The sequence below is a fragment of the Cydia strobilella genome, chromosome 12, assembly GCF_947568885.1.
Source record: "Cydia strobilella chromosome 12, ilCydStro3.1, whole genome shotgun sequence".
NCBI classification, from domain to species: Eukaryota; Metazoa; Arthropoda; class Insecta; order Lepidoptera; family Tortricidae; genus Cydia; species Cydia strobilella.
In genome coordinates this window covers 11203293-11222858 of record NC_086052.1, presented here as the reverse complement: position 1 = coordinate 11222858, position 19566 = coordinate 11203293, and the positions used below count along the sequence as shown (strand labels likewise).

The 19566-nt window shown below is 35.5% G+C and overlaps 1 protein-coding gene across 8 annotated transcripts in view; it reads left to right on the top strand.

Annotated features, from left to right (window-relative positions):
- Positions 1–19566, top strand: part of LOC134746121 (kazrin) — a 125682-nt gene that overhangs the window by 68103 nt on the left and 38013 nt on the right. For 7 of the 8 annotated variants that reach the window (XM_063680390.1, XM_063680391.1, XM_063680392.1 and 4 more), the window contains one exon: positions 17513–17728. In XM_063680390.1, the coding sequence (XP_063536460.1) occupies positions 17693–17728 (36 nt within the window). In that variant the 5' untranslated portion in view covers positions 17513–17692. Of the gene's footprint in view, positions 1–17512; positions 17729–19427; positions 19553–19566 lie in introns of those variants that run through there. The other variant, XM_063680394.1, reaches the window with a different exon arrangement.

Sequence of the window (19566 nt, the reverse complement as noted above, 5' to 3'; positions counted from 1 at the left end):
TGGTTGATTGACCCTGTCGGTAAGCGAATTGCGCATCTGAAAGTGCACCATTGTATGTTACATGCCTGATAATGGTATTTGACAAAATCGCTTCAATTAATTTTGATATTGTAGGTACTATGGTAATGGGCCTATAGCTCTCAACATCAGACTTTTCTCCTTGGCCTTTATATATAGGACATATGCGGGTTTGCTTGAGAGAACTTGGGTACACTGTTGATACTAAGATTTTATTGATAAGATGTGTTATTTCCATGTGTAATGTGTGTAACACCGCATACACCAATTTGCCTGAGATATCATAAAGGTCCTTAGTATTGGATTGACTAATTTTAGCACTAGCAAGTTTCATTAGTTCGTCTACGCTTACGGTACTGATTTTGCACTCCAGTTGTTCAGATGTATAATTTAGCAGATATTTCAATGCCTTTCTATTATCAGGAACATTATTGATGGCGACCTGCGACCCTATTTCACTAAAGTAATTGTTGATGTGTTCTGGGGCCGCGTGATTTGGAATAACTTTGCCGGTAGTTTTATCTGTTAATTGCCATTCCCATTCTTCAACTGCTTTATTAGTCTCCTCTTTTATTATTGACCATACTTCCTTTTTCGGATTTTTTGATTTATACAGTCTTTGCTCCAGATATTTTTTCTTGCTATCCCAAAAAGTACTGTCTCTAATGATCTTTTTATCTTTAATCCGATTTTTAAATGAGATATTTGGGAATTGTTTTTGTAGATGGTGCAAGTCTTCTATGTCTTTTTGTAAATTGCTTAACTCGTTTGTCATCCATGGTAATCTTTTTCCTTTCGTAGTTTTAATGATTTTCTGAGGGAAATGGTTATTTAAAGCAAAAATAAACTTATTAAAAAAAACGTTAAAAATATTTTCGGAGTCATCTTTATCTAAAATGGTTTCCCAATCATAGGATAGCAAGGTGTTCATAAAATCTCGCATATTTGAATCGGTGTAGCAACGTATTTCTTTAAATCTAGCGCGTGGAGTCGCATTCTTGACTTGCAATTTCACAAGTTGACCATCATGATCCGATATACCTGTTGACAGTGGTAGAGCTTTGATTATATCCATGTCGATATTAGTGACTACGCAGTCAATTGACGTACTTGCAGTCCCGTCTATTCTTGTGGGGAAGTCCACTATATTTTGAGCACAATACGGTGATAGAATATCAATAAGGGATGTTCTCTGTACAGAATTTGTTAAGAAGTCCACGTTCCAATCGCCAGCTAAAATAACACTATTAGATCGCACACTACACAGGACGTCAAATAATTTAGATAAGGTTTCTAATAACAATGTTCATTGTTAGTAAATCATTTTACATATTTAGTTTCATATTTAATAAATAACTTGTTTTTTTTTTTGCCTGTGGAATTGCTGTTATAATAAAATAAAAATAAATAGTTTCACCGGTTTACACCTATTAAATATTAGTTTATTTGTTATTTTGATATAGTGGGGGTGTTGTTATTTATATCAAAATAAGCTAAAATAGGGTCACTAGCGCCATCTAGTTAATAATATGTACAACATGTGTGTCTATGCATCTTGTCTTTGAAATAAAGCTTATTACTTGTCAACCGTCATCCATGCGTTTCATTAGTTTCTTTAGACCTTTATTGGTTTATCGCTTCTACACGTGTATGCATAATAAAGGTGTAGAGGTACCTACTTATCAAGTTTGGAATATTCTTCCAACATTATGACCCTGTTACAAAGCCCACTCATAATGTTGAAACAATATTCAAACTTTTTTCATTTCGGAGACACGAAAACTTAAACATCTTATGACACAGTACGTAAACTTATATGGCCATTTTATACGAAATCGTTGTGTTTTTCCTGCAATATAATAAAATATATAGGCCTTATTTAAAATTTTGATATGATTATGGCTAACTTTATTTATGTTGTAAATTTATATAAAGGTTGACATTTATTTCGTCAGTCATAAAAGAAAGTAAAACGCAACTTTTTTTTGGTGGCTTTTATTTTGAATTAAGATTTATTTTCATGGCGAAACAAAAAATAAATTTAAGTATATTAACTATTCCTTAGTTTTCAACTTTTACTACCTACAGTAAAAGTTATTGGTCACAATTTCGTTTATAGGTTTTTCGGACTTTTTTCACAAAACTACTGGATGGGTAATGGGTGTATAGTTGCTGGTATTAATAGAATTCATATAAAGAACATTCTCTTAACATGAATTTGAAATCATTACTTGTGAATAGGAAATATTACGCGAAACTCTGCGCAGGGGGCGCGAATTTTACTGTCATTTAAACGAGTTCTGTGAAGTGGTGCCAAAAGGTCGAGCACCTTGGGGTCGTGACCCTGCCCAGCTGCCCAGCTGCCCACCGGAGCGGTTAAATTTACATACTGAATTAACATTTGGAGAATGGCCAAAAACATTTGTGACATTTGTATGGCAACATTTGTCGGCTACTTTGTCCATACAAATTTCGAATGTGGCATACAAATGTCCACACAGTGCCATACAAATGTCGGAAAGGTGCCATACACATGTCATAAGGGTCTTACAAACACCACACAAATAATAATTAGTGCTAAAACAATTTTGATACTGCCATAGAATGTCGAAAACATGCCATTTACATGTCAAAAGCGCTTTATAAATGGCTGAATAGTGCCATACAAATATCGATATTTAAACGTCCATATTTACAGTATATTTTTTATTTTTTAAAACTCTTTCTAAAACGATGATTGTAAATGTCATACTAATGTCTAAAAAACACCCTCTTCAAAATTTTACCCTGTTAGACCATGTTGTTAGACCATTTCATGTTGCAAAAAAATAATGACTGGTCAAAATAGGTAGGTACAGCCAAAACATATTTATATAATTGTACAACGAAAACAAATTACTGAAATGTAAATTAAAAACAAAAAATGTGACGTAAATATTTGCTCAATAATAATCCAAAACTCCAGAATCTGTAATGGAATGCTAACAAATAAAACGACAGGATTACTCTATTCGTATTCGAATCTCGACCGTATTATTGCAGAAATCTAAGTTAAAGCGAGCTACAAAGTAAATTCAAACTAGATTCCTAATATCGCTGGCGTTCACCTTGCCGCATTGTCGTGCCGAGCGACGAGCGCCGAGAGACGGCCAGATGATCATTTCGACCCATATTAATATCAGCTTGTGACATGGCAATCTACATCTAGTATATTCAAAAGTTTTAAGATCTTCGAATTGTTAGAAGAGCTCTTCGGACACCTTAAAACATGTAAACAATAATAATTATTCAAAGTCATAGAGAGTTAAAATCAAGGGCCACTTGTATCATTCCACTAACCCGGGGTGAACCGGTTAAACCTTGAGTTAGCATGGTTACCAGTACAATTTGACACTGGGTTAACGGTTTAACCGCTTAACCCCGGGTTAGTGAGATGGTGCAAGTGGCCCTTAGAAATGTTCATGTTATTAAACCAATGCCATGAGACTTGCTATGTCACAAATGAACACGAAATTATGTCAAATTATGCTCTTAACTAAAAGCCGAACACCGAGTCTAGGTTTACGCAGGAAATTAACATCGCCACCCGCGTCAATAAAGTCCTAACTTGGGTTTCCATCGAAATTAAGCTATAGCTCGTAGAACTATTTAATAACGGTTATCAAATCTCTCGTCTATTGGCCAAATTAATGTTATTTCATATCAGAAGTTTCTCTGTAGATACCCTCGTTTTATTGTATTTTAAATTTAATAACGGTACCTGTCTACAATGTTGTTTAAATAGAACACATTTAGTACTGTTTGAAAAAGTATTTGACTATTTACTTTAAGCTCAATTGTAATAAATTGACTTTTTCTGTTAAATACTCGTACCTATTATTTCGCTATCATAAAAATGTTGTGTGTAGGTAAGACAAAGTAAATTCCACTTACATTTACGGCCACCCAGTCATGTTCATTCTCAATAAGTAACAAACATTAAAACCAAGGTGGGTGCTGGAGTCAGAGTGTAGTTTTAAATTGAAATATTTCTATGTTTGACTTAGTTATATTAATAAAAAAACACAAAAATATTTAAGGTGCGGTGTTGCAGGCGTCCATAGGCTACGGTAACTGCTTACCATCAGGCGGGCCGTATGCTTGATTGCCATACCGACGTGGTATAAAAAAAAAGGTGACCTTAGCTCCCTGTAATCGTACCGAATGATTCGGAAAAATGATAATTCAAAACGATTAGAGACATTTTCTGCGTATTTAGATAAACAAATCTGTTTTTTTTAATGATCTTTGACAGACGACCTGGAAGAGAGATGATTGATTACGATTCTTATTTCGAAAATAGATAGTCTTGGTAAAGAATAAGAAATAAATGTTGACAAGGAACCCTTCATATGTAATGTCTGCCTGCTACAACAAACCGTAAAACAATACTTCATGTGAGCTGCGTAGGTTTCGCTTGATATAGATTCACGGCACTTACTTAACAGAGACTGCTATTTATGAGGTAATATTCTTAATGTAGCTCGTAATCTAAGCAATAAAACGGCATACACGATAGACTTTTCAATTAAGCCTGAAACTTGAACAATACATGCCGGGGTACATTCACACTTCACGTCACGGGGGGGCCGTTTCATAAACAGGCTTTTGTTCGAACAAGCCATTTTAACGACGGCAAAATCTAAGCGGCTTAAGCTAAAGAGGAAAATCACATTAATTTGATTATTTTATATTTTTAGCTATTACGGATATGATTAAACACGTCATTAACATTTGTTGTTGATCTAAAAGTGTGTGTGTAATCGTTTGGGAACGTGTACGAATTGGAATATTGGATATCTTAATTACTCACGACAAGGGCAGCGAATAATAAAAATAAACGGTACGTATGTTTTAATAATTTAAAAGGGACAATTGGGATCAATGTACGAGTCCCCCAACAGTACCTACCGGCAAATAATATTAATAAGTTACCGTTGTATTCTTTATAATAAAATTTTGTTTAATGCCTGCTTACTAAGATATTTTTATATTTTGGGCTTATTCCTTCAATTATGTTCCTACTCTTAACAGTAGCTACGTAAACGGTCGAACAAAAAAGATGATTAATGGCAAAATTAATACATTTTGTCACGAAGGGAAATGAAGATGTGAGTTAAACATAGCAATTATGGGATTTAACATAACTGACTTAACTGCCGTTAAAGGAACCGTTGACTTTGGTCTGACCGTCCGTTTAGAACGACAATTTCATATTTATATTTTTATAATCTCTTCGATCGATATTTAGATAAATATCTTAGATTGGCAAGTGCTCGTGTTAATGACAATATTCTACACATATAAATCCGTTGCTCATTTAATTTATCATGATTACTTGTTTGCTTATTATGTCTTACCTAAATTTGAGCATACGTAACCAACCTTCAGCAAAAGTTGTGAAGTAAAAGACAATACCAACAATATAGGATGCCCCAGTTAACGCAGTTCGCTCGCATCAAACTCGCTGCGTAGACACTGCTGAGCAAAACTTGAAGTTTTGCCGCCGACGTGGCTCCCAGCTTTGTTGCCGACACCGCCTTCCAACTTCCAGTGTAATTATAATGTACTTGTAGCTATCAGTGCGTGCCTGAACAGCTATGTACGGTGTAGATTGCACAGCATATATTATTCAAAACTAAAATCGCGAACTAAAAGTTCCAAGTTTTAGATGCTGCACTTTTGGTTTAGGTCAGTATCAGTATTCAACTCGAGCAAATAGCTAAGGGTGGCTAAGGGTTTGTATACGCATGCAATTCAGTTTGGGTGAATTAAAACGGACTAAAGAATAGAAGCTATTAGCGCAAAATATATTACTTATAAATCTACCAATATTACACACATCATATATTATAACAATACGAACATCAATTTCGCTCAGGCAACAAGGGTGTCACCACTCTCTCAATCTGATTCTAGGACAGAGGGCGGATATCAGACGCCGGTGTCAAATTATCTCCTGCCCTTCTGATTTATTTACCTCCGTGTCCTGTTCATACATCAATTCATGGAAAATCTATTTTCAGATGGAACACTCGGGAAAAACATACGTCTGTGTAATTGATACTCAGGTAGGTAATAGGGTGTACGTTGTATAACAAGGTAATCTTGGTAAACTCGTAGTTCAGCGGACGTTGCAAATGGGAATTTATTACTTTGGAACAAGTTCTCATTGTCTCATTCTCATTGGAGTGTGACGTGTACAAATACCTAGTCTGCTAGAACTGGATTTAGAATTTACATCGGTGCATCTTGCACGTTCGCGAGTATCAGTAACTATAGCTGTTGCCCGAGACTTCGTACGCGTGGATTTGTATGTCTATGTAATCTATTTTTTAATAAGTAGATTTAAAAAGAAAGTAAATGTTTTTCCGCCAAACATTGTCTATGGAAATATAGTTTAAAAAAGTATATGTGATAGGCCTCCTATGTATGAAGGTACGGAACCCTCCATTACATTACATACATGGTCCGACACGCACTCGGCCGGTTTAAACTTTTTAATATATATATTGTATTCTAGCTATACCACGTACAACACTTTGATGACAAAATTCTACGGTCAAATCAATATTGGATTTTTTTGAAGACCGAATGCTGTTCATATGATTATGATACATATTTATTATTATTTATTCTATAGGTATATGTAGACAAAGTTAAATTGATAAGATATTATTATTTAAACAAAGCCTTGACTAAAGCGCGGTACCAAGCTTAGTTTATGTAGGTACGAACATAATAGTACATCCGGGATTAATCCAATGGTATTTACGACCACTTATTTGATTTAGGATCGCGTTTGATTGACAAATTACGCCCATCGATGTATAGGTACTTTGCGCGCCTGTGACCTACTTCCCTCTGCCATTGAGCGCAGTGTTAATTTTCTCCATATTTATGCCGTCGGTGGCATCTTTACTTGCCTTGAGATATTGGTATTCCGCAGTCGAGCGTAATACAAATCTCTATTACGGAAAACAATGGAGTAGGTTGGGATATAATGCCTTCGCATTATTCCGAGATGAAAATACGGCACATTCGCACTAAAGACTTTATTCAATATTACTTATAGGATTGTGATTGTTTCAAGTTTGTTTGTTTTGCTGAATGAGGGAAATCCGTTATAATTGGGCGGAAAAGTGCTGGTAATTTTGGGTGGATTGTTTAAAATGATAAAGTGACTGTTGTAGCTTTTGTTTGTAATTGCTCTCGTGAACTCCGTCTTCTTATATTTACATTTTAGGAATATAGAATGCGTTGTGATTACTGAGGTTTGAAGTTTATTGTCTGTTTATTACGGTTTGGACTACTCATAATATCCTAAATTGTATTTGGTAGCAAGCAACGGCAGTGACGGAAATGTCTTTCCACTTTAGTTGAAAGGAATAGAGGTGAAAGGAACACGAACGAGACAGCTGTCGAGACCTAGACCCTTGTTACCTACGGCGCTTTAAGCATCACGCCAGTACCCGCCAGATATAGTTTATTAATGGAATGCTTATTTCAATATTTCAGTTCAAATTGCAAACAAAAAAAGTGCGATCGAACAAGTCTCTTTGTATGGAAATTCTCTTACTATGTTTCTTGGATTCTAGTTATGGTATAAGAATAACATACATATTAGGAGTTTTTCTATTTTAAAATAATTCTTTGCTGGAATATGGTTAGGTACTTAGTAAGATCTTTTAGATGGAAGAAGCTCGAATTTCAACTATTATGTTTCTTTTGTATTTTGCGTTATATGTCGGTTATCACTATTTTGAATTCCAAAATTATTGATAACAATTAATTCAGTCTAGTTTGAATCGTCGTAAATCGGCTTCTTTAAGTACAATGAACATTATACATACTACTCTTGGCAATTATGTATGAAATCATTCTCTTTTTTACGTCGTGTATTTATAACTTTAAGAGGGAAGTAGCTCGTACTCGTCCATACAAAAAGAGAAAACGTTTTTCCACTTCTCAACATTTTCCATTCTCCATGATTTTTTGGTTTGTTATTGACACAATGAAAAACTAGTTTTTAGGTTTTCCTTTTCTTAAATTTGCAATACAAAAAATTTTTTTTAAAGCGCAACCTTAAACCTAGAATATATTATAATAGCGATCGACATCCAAATCAAAGTGATTTGTTAAGATTTAGTTAGTGGAAACCGGTTTCTCCCGAATGGAAATTGTATGAAAAATACCGGAAAAGTGCAAGTCGGACTCGAATTCCAAGGGTTCCGTGTATTACACAATTTAAACAATGTATTTTGTATGTGAAACGTGAGTGAAATGTCTTTAAAAAACCCGTAGGGGTCCGATCAAAAACTAAGTAATTAAGTCCGACTCACGCTTGACTGCGATTTCTAATAGGTTTTCCTGTAATCTATAGGTAAATATCTATATTGTTTATTCTTTTCTAAATTTTAGGCCCAGTAATTAAGGGGGGAATGGTCATTTTTTGCCTATTTTCTTGAATAACTTCTAAATTATTTATCCTAAAATTATAAAAAAAAAATATTTGAGATTCTCACAACGAGCTCTTTCATTTGATATACAACACGATATAGTCTAAAAAACTTTATTTTTTCATTTACCCCCTAAAAGTGGCCCCCATGTTTAAAATTCATTTGTTTTCGTTACATGTCCGTCTTTGGGTCACAAACGTACATATAACACCAAATTTCAACTTAATTGGTTCAGTAGTTTCGAAGAAAATAGGCTGTGACAGACGGACAGACAGACACAGACAGACGCACGAGTGATCCTATAAGGGTTCCGTTTTTTCCTTTTGAGGTACGGAACCCTAAAAAGTGCCTATTGTCAGTAGCTATTCTTCCCTCTTAAGGACATACTTGAGAAGAGATAAAGCAGTGTAGGAACATGGAAGTTAAACTTGTTCAACCCGATGCCTGCTGGCGAGGATTCGCACCACCTCATCATGAGTTGCGAACTTAGTTTCAGACCTATCTGTCGACTCTCATTATTTCTTTCGTTTCTCGGAAGTAATATTTGGAACGAGATGCATTATAATGTGGAAGAATAAGTTAACTTCTACGACGAAGACTGTAGATAAAGTTTGTAGAATACAGTAAAGGCATCCATCATGAAACGATGGAGATAAAATTTAGAGTATTTTTGATATTCTTTCTCCCATCATGGAAAACAAGGCTTCATTTATTTTAGAACTCACTGAAATTAATAAAATGTCAAACTTAGGCAGCTCTATCTACTCGTATTATTAGTTTATGATAAGATTTTGCCAGTGTTTAAAGACTGATATTAAATACAGGATTATCGGTGCCACGTCCTTTATAGACATGTTTACCATTATACATAGGTATAAAAGCTGCAGATTCATCTGGTGTTCTGAATAAAGTAGCTAGAATGTATTATAACATAAAATGAATTCCTAATTTAGAAATAATGTCCCCTGTGGCATTCATGATGTTTTATTCTCAATTCACTTAATAAAAGCACTGTGTTCAGGATTATATTATCTGAATCCATAGAAATATGCCTTATGGCATTAAGTCCTCCATTTGTACTTATAATTTTGTGTGCAATAAAGTTTAAATAAAATAATAAATATATATATAGCAAAAGAAAATTAATTTGAGTGCATAATTTATTGTGTTAAGAACTACAATTTATTGCCTGGGCTAATGGATAAAGGAGCCTGGTAAAATAGTTCAGTGATAACATTTAAACTCCACATATTTATGGGGACATTATAATAGAGTAGCTAGGTACAGTATCAAACTTGGATATAGCATGCTCAACTTATACCATAAATATAGTTCAAGATAATTTTCGTCACCTGTGCCGCCTTCTGGCTTAATTTAATTAATTGTCCCACGCCTACAAGTACCCTTTATTAAGAAAGCAAGAAATTACGGGTGAAAAGGGTAATTTTAGGAAAATTTTATAGGACAGGTGACTTGCCTTATCAAATTAAATTAGGAAAAACGACTACAACCGAACGGTTTGGCAATAAAAAAATCTTTATTTACGCGTCCCAAATTAATTCAGACACTTATATTTACTTAAAGGAAATGGACAGGGGAAATTATTTAAGCAAAATACTTAAGTGAAAATAAAAATACTAGAACACATTTCTAGTAAGTACTTATACCCTTTAAGTTTTTTATCCGATACAATTTTTTTTACGGCTATCTGGTGACTTCGTTTTTGTTATTGCTTCTAATTTAAAAACACATTTCTAGTACTTATACCCTTCAAGTTGTTTTCACCACACCCGCTGGTAAAGGCTCTCTTGATTGTTCAAAAACTGATAAGAAAGTTGCATTTTATTTACATGCGAGGCAAAGTAATCAAATTATGCAATTTTTGAGTTGTTTTTTCATGTTTGCTGGTAGAATTGACTTTTATATGATACACATTTAAAAACATTCATTTTGAATCGATATGCTTTGGTTTTGTTTGATATTTTACAGTTAGTATTTTCCTTGTGTTGGTGTGGAGAAACATTTTTTAACCATCGTGCATTTAAATGTTCTACTCTATTAATTTAAAATTTTCAAAAGCTACCACTATACGTCGTTTGAAAAGAAGATCTGGTAATATTTTATTCAACGTGCATTCCGTTGAAACGCAACCGAGGAACGTAAAACTCCAGGCAGCCTCGCTCGACCTGTCTGCAGTCAGAAACACCGACACAATTCAATTAAGCATTTTGCTTCATAAGCGGCAAGAAAATAAAGCAAATCTTCTATATTTCTGCTCGAGAGGCTGGTAAATAAGAGCCTTAGCGTGTTTACGTTCTAGGCAAGATTTTGTATTTTTAAATAAAAATATCTACGCTTGTTACAGTTTTTGAGCTTATGAGAATTTAGTTATTAGGTACCTACTCATATTTATTTACCAGCATTCTGAACATAATTAAGCTTCCTTTCTCATTAAATAACTTGCAGTATAAATAAAACGTGTACCCACTTGGTATACTTTATTTTTTATCACGTCTAGTGTACTTGACTAGTAATCCCGAACAATAAATACATCTATGTCATTCGATAAACTTTTCATGGTTGACTTGGTTGATATCAGGTAGCATATCTGTACTCCTATCCGTTACTTATCATTTTTATTTAACACAAATTTCATAGGCTGATTTGTTATTGTTACCAAAAATGCGAAATGCCTTATGACACAACTCGCAGTGCATCTCTCGCGCTTTAATATACGTACAAGCGATCGTATATTCCTAATATCAATAGATATCAATAGCATAACTGATTTTAAAACCTGAATAGCACCGTCCATATTTATTTTAAAATATTAACTCGTACGTCCAACGCTTATTAGTATGCAAATTATAACTTTATTAACTCATGCAAAAATATACAATTCCCGCATATAACTTACTTACGTTAAAAGTTTTAAGCATCCATAAACTGCAAAACAACTTACGACTATAACCTCAATTCAGAATTTTCACCAAATACTGTAGTAATTGGGGGAAATCTTCCTAATTTAAATATTACGGTGCGGCACATGAGACGAGATATGAAACCCGCCGACTACGTTTTAATATGGTTTTAATTAAAGCATGAAGAATTCAAACGCTGTAATAACGAGGCGAGCGGAACATACGTTGGCTATGGTTTCCTTGCACATAATCGTTCACGGCAAACGCATGAACTGTTACTTTATAATGCCGGTATATTCTGAAAATGCTGCATTAGGTACATGGAAAAAATGTACCAAGCTCGCGCAAACGTGTGGGAAAGTAGATTGATTCTTTCCACACCGACTAGCACAGTGGCCCGCGCGCGGTGTCGGGTATACCTCTTCCCCTTTACTAGTACGGCTAGCACATTTTGTATATTATCAAGTCGCTGTGATTTAGTCTTTCTCATGCGAATAGTCGCATGATGTGCTGAAAAGATAGACATATGATGCGATTACTTTTATGGTTTTCCAATGCTCGTCGTAAATATCAGTCTCTGATGACTAGACATTATATATATATATATTTATTTATTTATTTTCTGGGTTACACTCATCTGGCAGAATATTATTTGTAAGAAATACACTTCGCATAACACGTATCGCAGAAAACTTTTAGTCGAATAATACTTTCGCATAAATATATACTTGCCATAATAGTCATTTAGCATAATATTCATTAGGCAGAATTTTCTAAGTGGGTTAGGTTAGGGTTTTCTGCCAAATAATATTATGCAAAAAGAAATTCTGCAAAGTAATATTATGCGAAAAGCAGTATGCCAAAAGTATCTCTGCCAAACAATATTTCTACCAAGTAACATTATGCAATATAAAAATATGTCAAAAAACTTTCTGCAACACAATATAGTGAACCATAATAATATTTACACTACATCTGGTGCCACTTTACCGCACTAGTGCGATAATAAGCTCATTACGCAACTATGTCGAAAATTTAAAGGACCATATGTACTGTAAAACGTTGTACGATACATGTGCGAATAGGTAATTTGCAACTCGTGTCGATTTAAAACACTCCTTTCGGTCGTGTTCTAATTTATCGCCACTCGTTGCGAATTTCCTATTTTTCGCACTTGTATCGTAATGTACTATTTCTACATCTAATAACTTGCAACAATTAACTTGCTTCGATGATTTGTGTTACTAGTTATTTTTCGTGTTCAAATCTGTTTTTTTTCTAGATTTTTTCAGGCACGGATCCCAAACACCTCAGATCAGCCCGCGCAGCATGGTTTCCCTATCACTAAGTCCGTTACTTTCGCTCTCACTTACTTGTTAGAACGTGACAGGCATGGTGATAAGCGTACCGTGCCAAGACCCCAGATCATAAAAATTCTTATATCTATGCCAAACACCAATGTTGCGCGTTGGTTGCGCGCCGATCGCAATCGCGACACACATGTAAAACTAGCTTTCCAATCGCAGGCCTTGTTCGCCCCGAATGTAGACATTGATCGCTCCGGGTTAATATTTCTCCACAACACTATCCAACCAACACATATGTGCTGGATATTGGTCAAAGATAAATTAGGGCGCAGCTTCTTGTGCATTGTTTTACTCGCTAACCTCATGTACCTACTTTGAGCACATGAAATTCATTATGAAAGCTTTGGAAACGTAACGTATGCATGTTCTAAACAAGTTTGGAAGTAAACTATCAAAGGCAATGTGATGATAACATCTATACTTGGTGTGTTATGTGAAAAAATTATTATCGCTTTTATTTTAATTAAATATTACATCTGAATATCAAAGAAAAGCACTGGATAATATTTTCATAGTGAGGAATTGTTCGATTCACAAAATAATATAATAAGTATTTTCCTGTAATTTTATTTATGACAACTTTTACGAGAAATTTATAGTAATTACTACAGTTTACTAAAGGTCGAGGAAAGGAAGAGATCGTCTGTTAGCGATAAGACCGCCTATTGTTTAGCCTCTTCTGTATTTTTTGTTTTCTGAAATGAGATCTCATTCATTAAAACGCCGTCGGCCGTATTCATAAATAAGCATACATATATATAAGCGCATATTTATTTTATATTTGGCTAACCAACGATGCTATCTAAAAATGTAGCATACCTAGTTTTATAATAAATTTCTTATAAGGTATTTTTGTACAATGATAATTGTTAAAAAACCTTAATATACATAATTTGCTCATCATCAAAGTATTCTGAGTAATTAAGTGATAATATTGTTGATTAATAATATCGTTTTAATTTATATTCCTTTTAATTAATATTGTTTTTAATTATTTTTTCTCTTTCATACCTATTTCTCTCCATCTATCTGTACCTATAAACTAGATCAGATGAGAACCATCACACCATGACATCGAAGCCCCGATCAGATTTGGATTTTTATTTATTCGTGACCCGCACGGCAGTCCGACTCTGCAAGAAATAGAAATTACCTATTGAATTTTGTCATGACCTACTTATGTAAAAAGCGATGACATTTTTAATTAAAGTTTTTCGAATATTCTTGTACATAATAAACTAGATATTTAAACTAACAATATTGTCAATTTCCTAACCACCTTTAATCGGAGTATTGGGTTTTAATGAACATTTCAGTATTCATGTGCCGCGTAAGAACCTAAATCTGTAAGTCAAATATGAACTTTGCTTCCAATCGATACTTGAGAAAGTCTGAGACATTTATAAATTGGCTTAGTTGTAACCGAAGCGAAAGGCCTACTTAGAGCCCTTGGCTTCTATCCCCATAGAAAACCGAGCTCTCTGCCTTATATGGCCCAGTATGGCTTGACCTCGAAGACAAGTGACATCTATGCGTTATCAGAGATCTCAACTTATACCTACTGGTACCTACCGGCTTGGTAAGCCATGAGAATTTTGACCCTTGGAGCCTTTTTATGCAAATCTTGGAGATGTGCGGAGGATTTTAATGAAAGAGCAATTACTTTGATGCCCTGCACTCGTCACGTGTCGGCCCTTAGGGAAAACGGACGGATTTAAATACGAGTTGCTTTATTGATTTAATTTAAAATGTGTTACATAATTTACTTAAAGTAGTAATCATGCTTTGATATATAGAGTACTTATCTATTCCCCTAAAAGGTCCTGTAATTGATGGTTATGTGTACGTAATAAATAAATGAACAAATGACTGAAAACTATTTTTTTTAATGTTCACGTAACCGGCTGACGGTCTTTCCGCCGCTATACAATCGGCTGACGATTAAATTTATTCACAATAGCATCTAAACTACTATCTGATTAAAGTATCAAACAGGAGGCAATGACTGAATTTTTTTTATATGTTCATGTTAGCAGCTTACGGTCTTTCCACCGCGATACAACCAGCTGACGATTTTTTATATTCACAATAGCATCTGCAATACAATCTGGCAAAGTTTCAATCGGGAGGCGATGACTGAAAAAAATTTTTCTTTACATGTACCTGTTAGCAGCTGACGGTCTTTCCACCGCGATACAACCGGCTGACGATTTTTTTATATTCACAATAGCATCTGAACTACTATCTGACAAAGTTTCAATCGGGAGGCGCTGAATGAAAAATATTTTTTTGACATGTTCATGTTAGCAGCTGACTGACGGTCTTTCCACCGCGATACAACCGGCTGACGATTTTTTTATTTCATAATAGCTTTTAAACTATCTGACAAAGTTTCAACCGGGAGGCGATGACTAAATTATTTTTTACGTGTTTCGGTGGCTGCCATTCCCCAACCCGCCAACGGAGCGGCAGCTGGCGTCCACGAGGGTTCACCATACACCCGTTAACCACTATACGAGTTTTCGCCCGGGAGGCGATGACTGACAAAATTTACGCCTGGCCCTCGGTCTATAAAACTTCTTAGAATGTAGTTCAACCCCTAAGGGGGTTCAAAAGAAGATAGAAATTGAAACTTGGTAAAAGGGCATTATATTAAACTAGACGAAAACTGTCACCGTTTCTGAAAATTCATTCCCTGAGTTGCTGAAACAAGGGATGAAAATTTGCATCGGGAACGAACTTTTTTTTTTAATATTTAGTGAACTTGAAGTTTCGTAAAAAAACAAAATAATAGTAAACAAAAAAGTGATTTCAGCGTTTTTAGAAATTTATACCCTAAGGGAGTTAAAATGGGTTGAATGTTTGCATCGCGAGCGAACATTTTTTTTTAAAGTTGACTTGAAAATCTTATAAAGGGGGCTCGATAATAATCCCTTTATTATCGAGAACATTTTATTTTAGTTAGGGGCTTGAAACTTCGTAATTATTAACAAAAAATTAACCGTCCCTACTGCTCTTTTGCTGCTTAATGTTCTATGCTCATGTAGAATATACATATAGGTAACCACCAACATATAAATCCACGCGTACGAAGTCGCGGGCAACAGCTAGTACTAATATAGTTGTAGGTAAGTTAACTATGTTTTTATCACTACATAGTATAAAACAAAGTCGCTTTCCGCTGTCTGTCTGTCCCTATGTATGCTTAGATTTTTAAAACTACGCAACGGATTTTGATGCGGTTTCCACCTATGAATAGAGTAATTCTTGAGGAAGGTTTTAGTGTATCATTTCTAAAGGTTTTGTGTAAGCCGTGCGAAGCCGGGGCGGATCGCTAGTTTTCAATAACAGAGTTTCCGTAGTAAAACGTTATCTCGAAACTAGATCGCAATAAAAATAGAAATTTACTGGAGCAGTCTCAACTCAACGTGAGCGCAATCTAATAAAAAAGTGGATGACTCCCTACGCAGCTGGAATTTTAATCAATTTTGTGGCCAATAACTGGAGCCGGGCGAGCGGAGCTCTTCGCAAATTACCGCCTAAAACTGTTTGCTCGGACTATATTCGTCAGGATAACGGTTAATTTAATTAAAAAAGAAATAGGATTCGTCTCGGGGTTTGCCTAACAGGGTCTATTATGCTAATGGAAGTTTGTGTACCGCAACAGGGTTGTTTTAACTTAGCACATAGCAGGGAGGGAAAATGAAGAGTACATTGCAGTAATTACCTGCTACGGCTTACAGAGTAGTTCATGTAGATATTACCTTCTGCACATCGGTATAGTTGAATAGTAACCTAAAATAAGATTAAAAAACGGGACAAGTGCGAGTCGGACTCGCCCACCAAGGGTTCCGTACTTTTTAGTATATGTTGTTATAGCAGCAACAGAAATACATCACCTATGAAAATTTCAACTGTCTAGCTATCACGGTTGATGAGATACAGCCTGGTGACAGACAGACGGACAGAGGAGTCTTAGTAATAGGGCCCCGTTTTTACCATTTGGGTACGGAACTCTAAAAAGGTTTTCTTCTGACATAAAAACTGCCAAGAATTGTATATAAAATGGTAATATAGAAATATATTTCAAATGACAACAACACCAATTACACTACTGATTTGGGTACTTCCCACTATACCATAATGTACGATCCAAAAACAAATTAACCAGCAATGTCACAAAAATAAAACAGATTTGAAAACGTTGTAAAGTGTTCATTTGCATCAAAAAAGGATTCCGCCTATAAATTGCCGGACAGTTGGTGGAAGCAAAACACCGCATAGCTAGCTCGCTTTGCAGCATGGCCATTGTGTGGCCATTCTGAATTGCCCTTTTATTGACAATAAACGAGGTCGGTATTGTTTCCCAGCAGGCTTTAAATAAATCTCTGAATATCACGAAAATGAAGTAGTAAAAAAGCTATTATGGATGAACGTCCCACAGGCTTGCAGAAATGTTAAGCTTTAATAATATGGAAATTAAGGGGATTTAATGCTTATTAAAAATTATGAAGCAAATCCTTTTAGACAAACGTACTCGTACCTGAAGCTAAATCACACATGCATAAATTTAAGTCAATTGTCTGTCTGCAAACTGTGTGTTAAAAAGACATTCAAAGCTTGTATAAACAAATGCAGAATCACGTACGACATTCAGATGTTAAACCCTAGTCTACCTGTGGTTAATAAATCTTTTTTTTTGTTTCAGACAATAAATCAAGAACGAACGAATTTCAAACTGTCATCGAGCTGTCAGAGCAACAACTAGCGAACAAAGCGTGGAGCGAAGTGGAATAGTTCAGTGTTGGCTGTGAGCGGTGGCGAGGCCGGGAACATGAGGCGGAGGGGCGGAGGGGGATAGCATGACAGCGCGTGCCACGGCGGCCTGATGGCGCTAGTGCGCCGGATACTAGGCGACGCCCAGGTGGTTACTAACACTATTTATAGTACATTAGTCATAGGTGTACAGTCAGCTGCATAGATAACTGACCCCTCTGCATGGAAATTAGTTTGCAGGTCAACTATCTCTGCAGCTAATACCCGCAGCGCGATTTATAACGAATTTATAGATTACGAGTAGACGAGTAGTACGAGGTAGATCATTGACGCCTTTGCTAACTAACTGTACATTCCCCCATAATCATAATATACGTTCGTTCAGTAATAAATTAGATACTGCATTAATGTGAAATCCAACCAAACTTGAGCTTGCCCACGCGTATATTATAATAGGAACCCGCAATTTCGTCAGTTTATAATTTTTATGGGGTGCAGCTTCATTGGAGGTATGGGTACCTATATTGTCTGTCTTTCCTGGAAATTAGACTGACTAGGAAAGTATTTGCAGTTTTTCGAAATACCGAAACATAATTTATTTTCTAGTCTTTACTGTTGCTGGCTCTTTTGCTTAAGTTGCAGTCAGTTCATATCCCTCTTCAAACGCAGCTCGCTGAGCACTGAGCGGACGGCCGTGCGTGTCCGGGACCGTGAATATCATTTTCATTGAATTATTATTGTTAACAAAAAAAGTGATCGATGAGTTCTATCAAAAATAACATTAAATGTATTTTAGAAGCAATGTTCATGTTAATAGCTTTTGTGCAAAAATAGTTACAAAAATTTTAATGGTGCGTTTTAGACGTATGTTCGTGATCTTTTTCTATCGAGCGAAACTTGTTTAATCAGGTATCAAATCAATAAAAGTACTATTAGAGAAAGGCCTCAAGATTGCTATTCGTATTTTTTGGGAAACGTATTATGATCTAAAAAGTGTTACGATTTTTCAAAAACTCTGCTATCTGAACCCACTGCACCTTAACAGTTTGCAATCTAGTAGGTATAGGTATAAGTATTGACTATACTTAGTACAGAAATAGGAAGTCAATAGATAGGTTTGCGTGTCTGGTGGTGCGTGACGTGGTGGGCCAAGTGTTGCGGAAGTTTCCGGAAGTTAGGTGACGGACGACTGACAGCCACCTGGGGCACACTGTAAGTTTTTAGACGAATCGCATAGGCATCTTGCTCGCACTTATTGATGTACATGAGATGCCTAATGACATAACTTAATGTCGTATGAAAACAACATAAGAATTATCACATTCAGGCCAATTCGAACGTACACTGACATCAAACCGATATTAGAATGATATTTGAATCATATCAGTTAGCTTTCTTTCGCGCGTTCATTTCGCTCAGACTTGTCAGCACTAGTATTAGTGCGAGCGAGATGCTCGCGCGAATGACATCTGATATGATTCCAATATCAGTTTGATGTCAGTGCACGTTCGAAAAGGCCTGATTGTTATAACAGAATCGGCCGCCATGACTGGAAGCCGAATTTACAAATACAAATCATTTATTGTTAGAAAGTGAGTTTAACTCTACTGACGACATAAATATGCTACGCGCTACGCCGTAGCGGAAGTCTCTACGACATGCGCACGAGAGTGGTATTCGGATTTTAAAATCTCGACTTGATTTGTTATTTAACTTAATTTCAAAAATAGATTTTTGTTTAGAATGCTAGTAAATAAAAAACAATGCCTTTCATTTTCTTAAAACTAAATGTAAGTGAACGCCTTAGATTAAAATAACTTTACAGAAAATATAAGCCTGTTACATTAGTGTATGATGATGGTTATTAATCAGCAATAAATTAACCAGGAAATCTCCAGGAAGCGTCACTTACACATCCATAAAACGTAGCCATTAAAGGGGTCAAAGCGGCCATTACATCAAACGGTAGCAGGTGAATTAACTAAA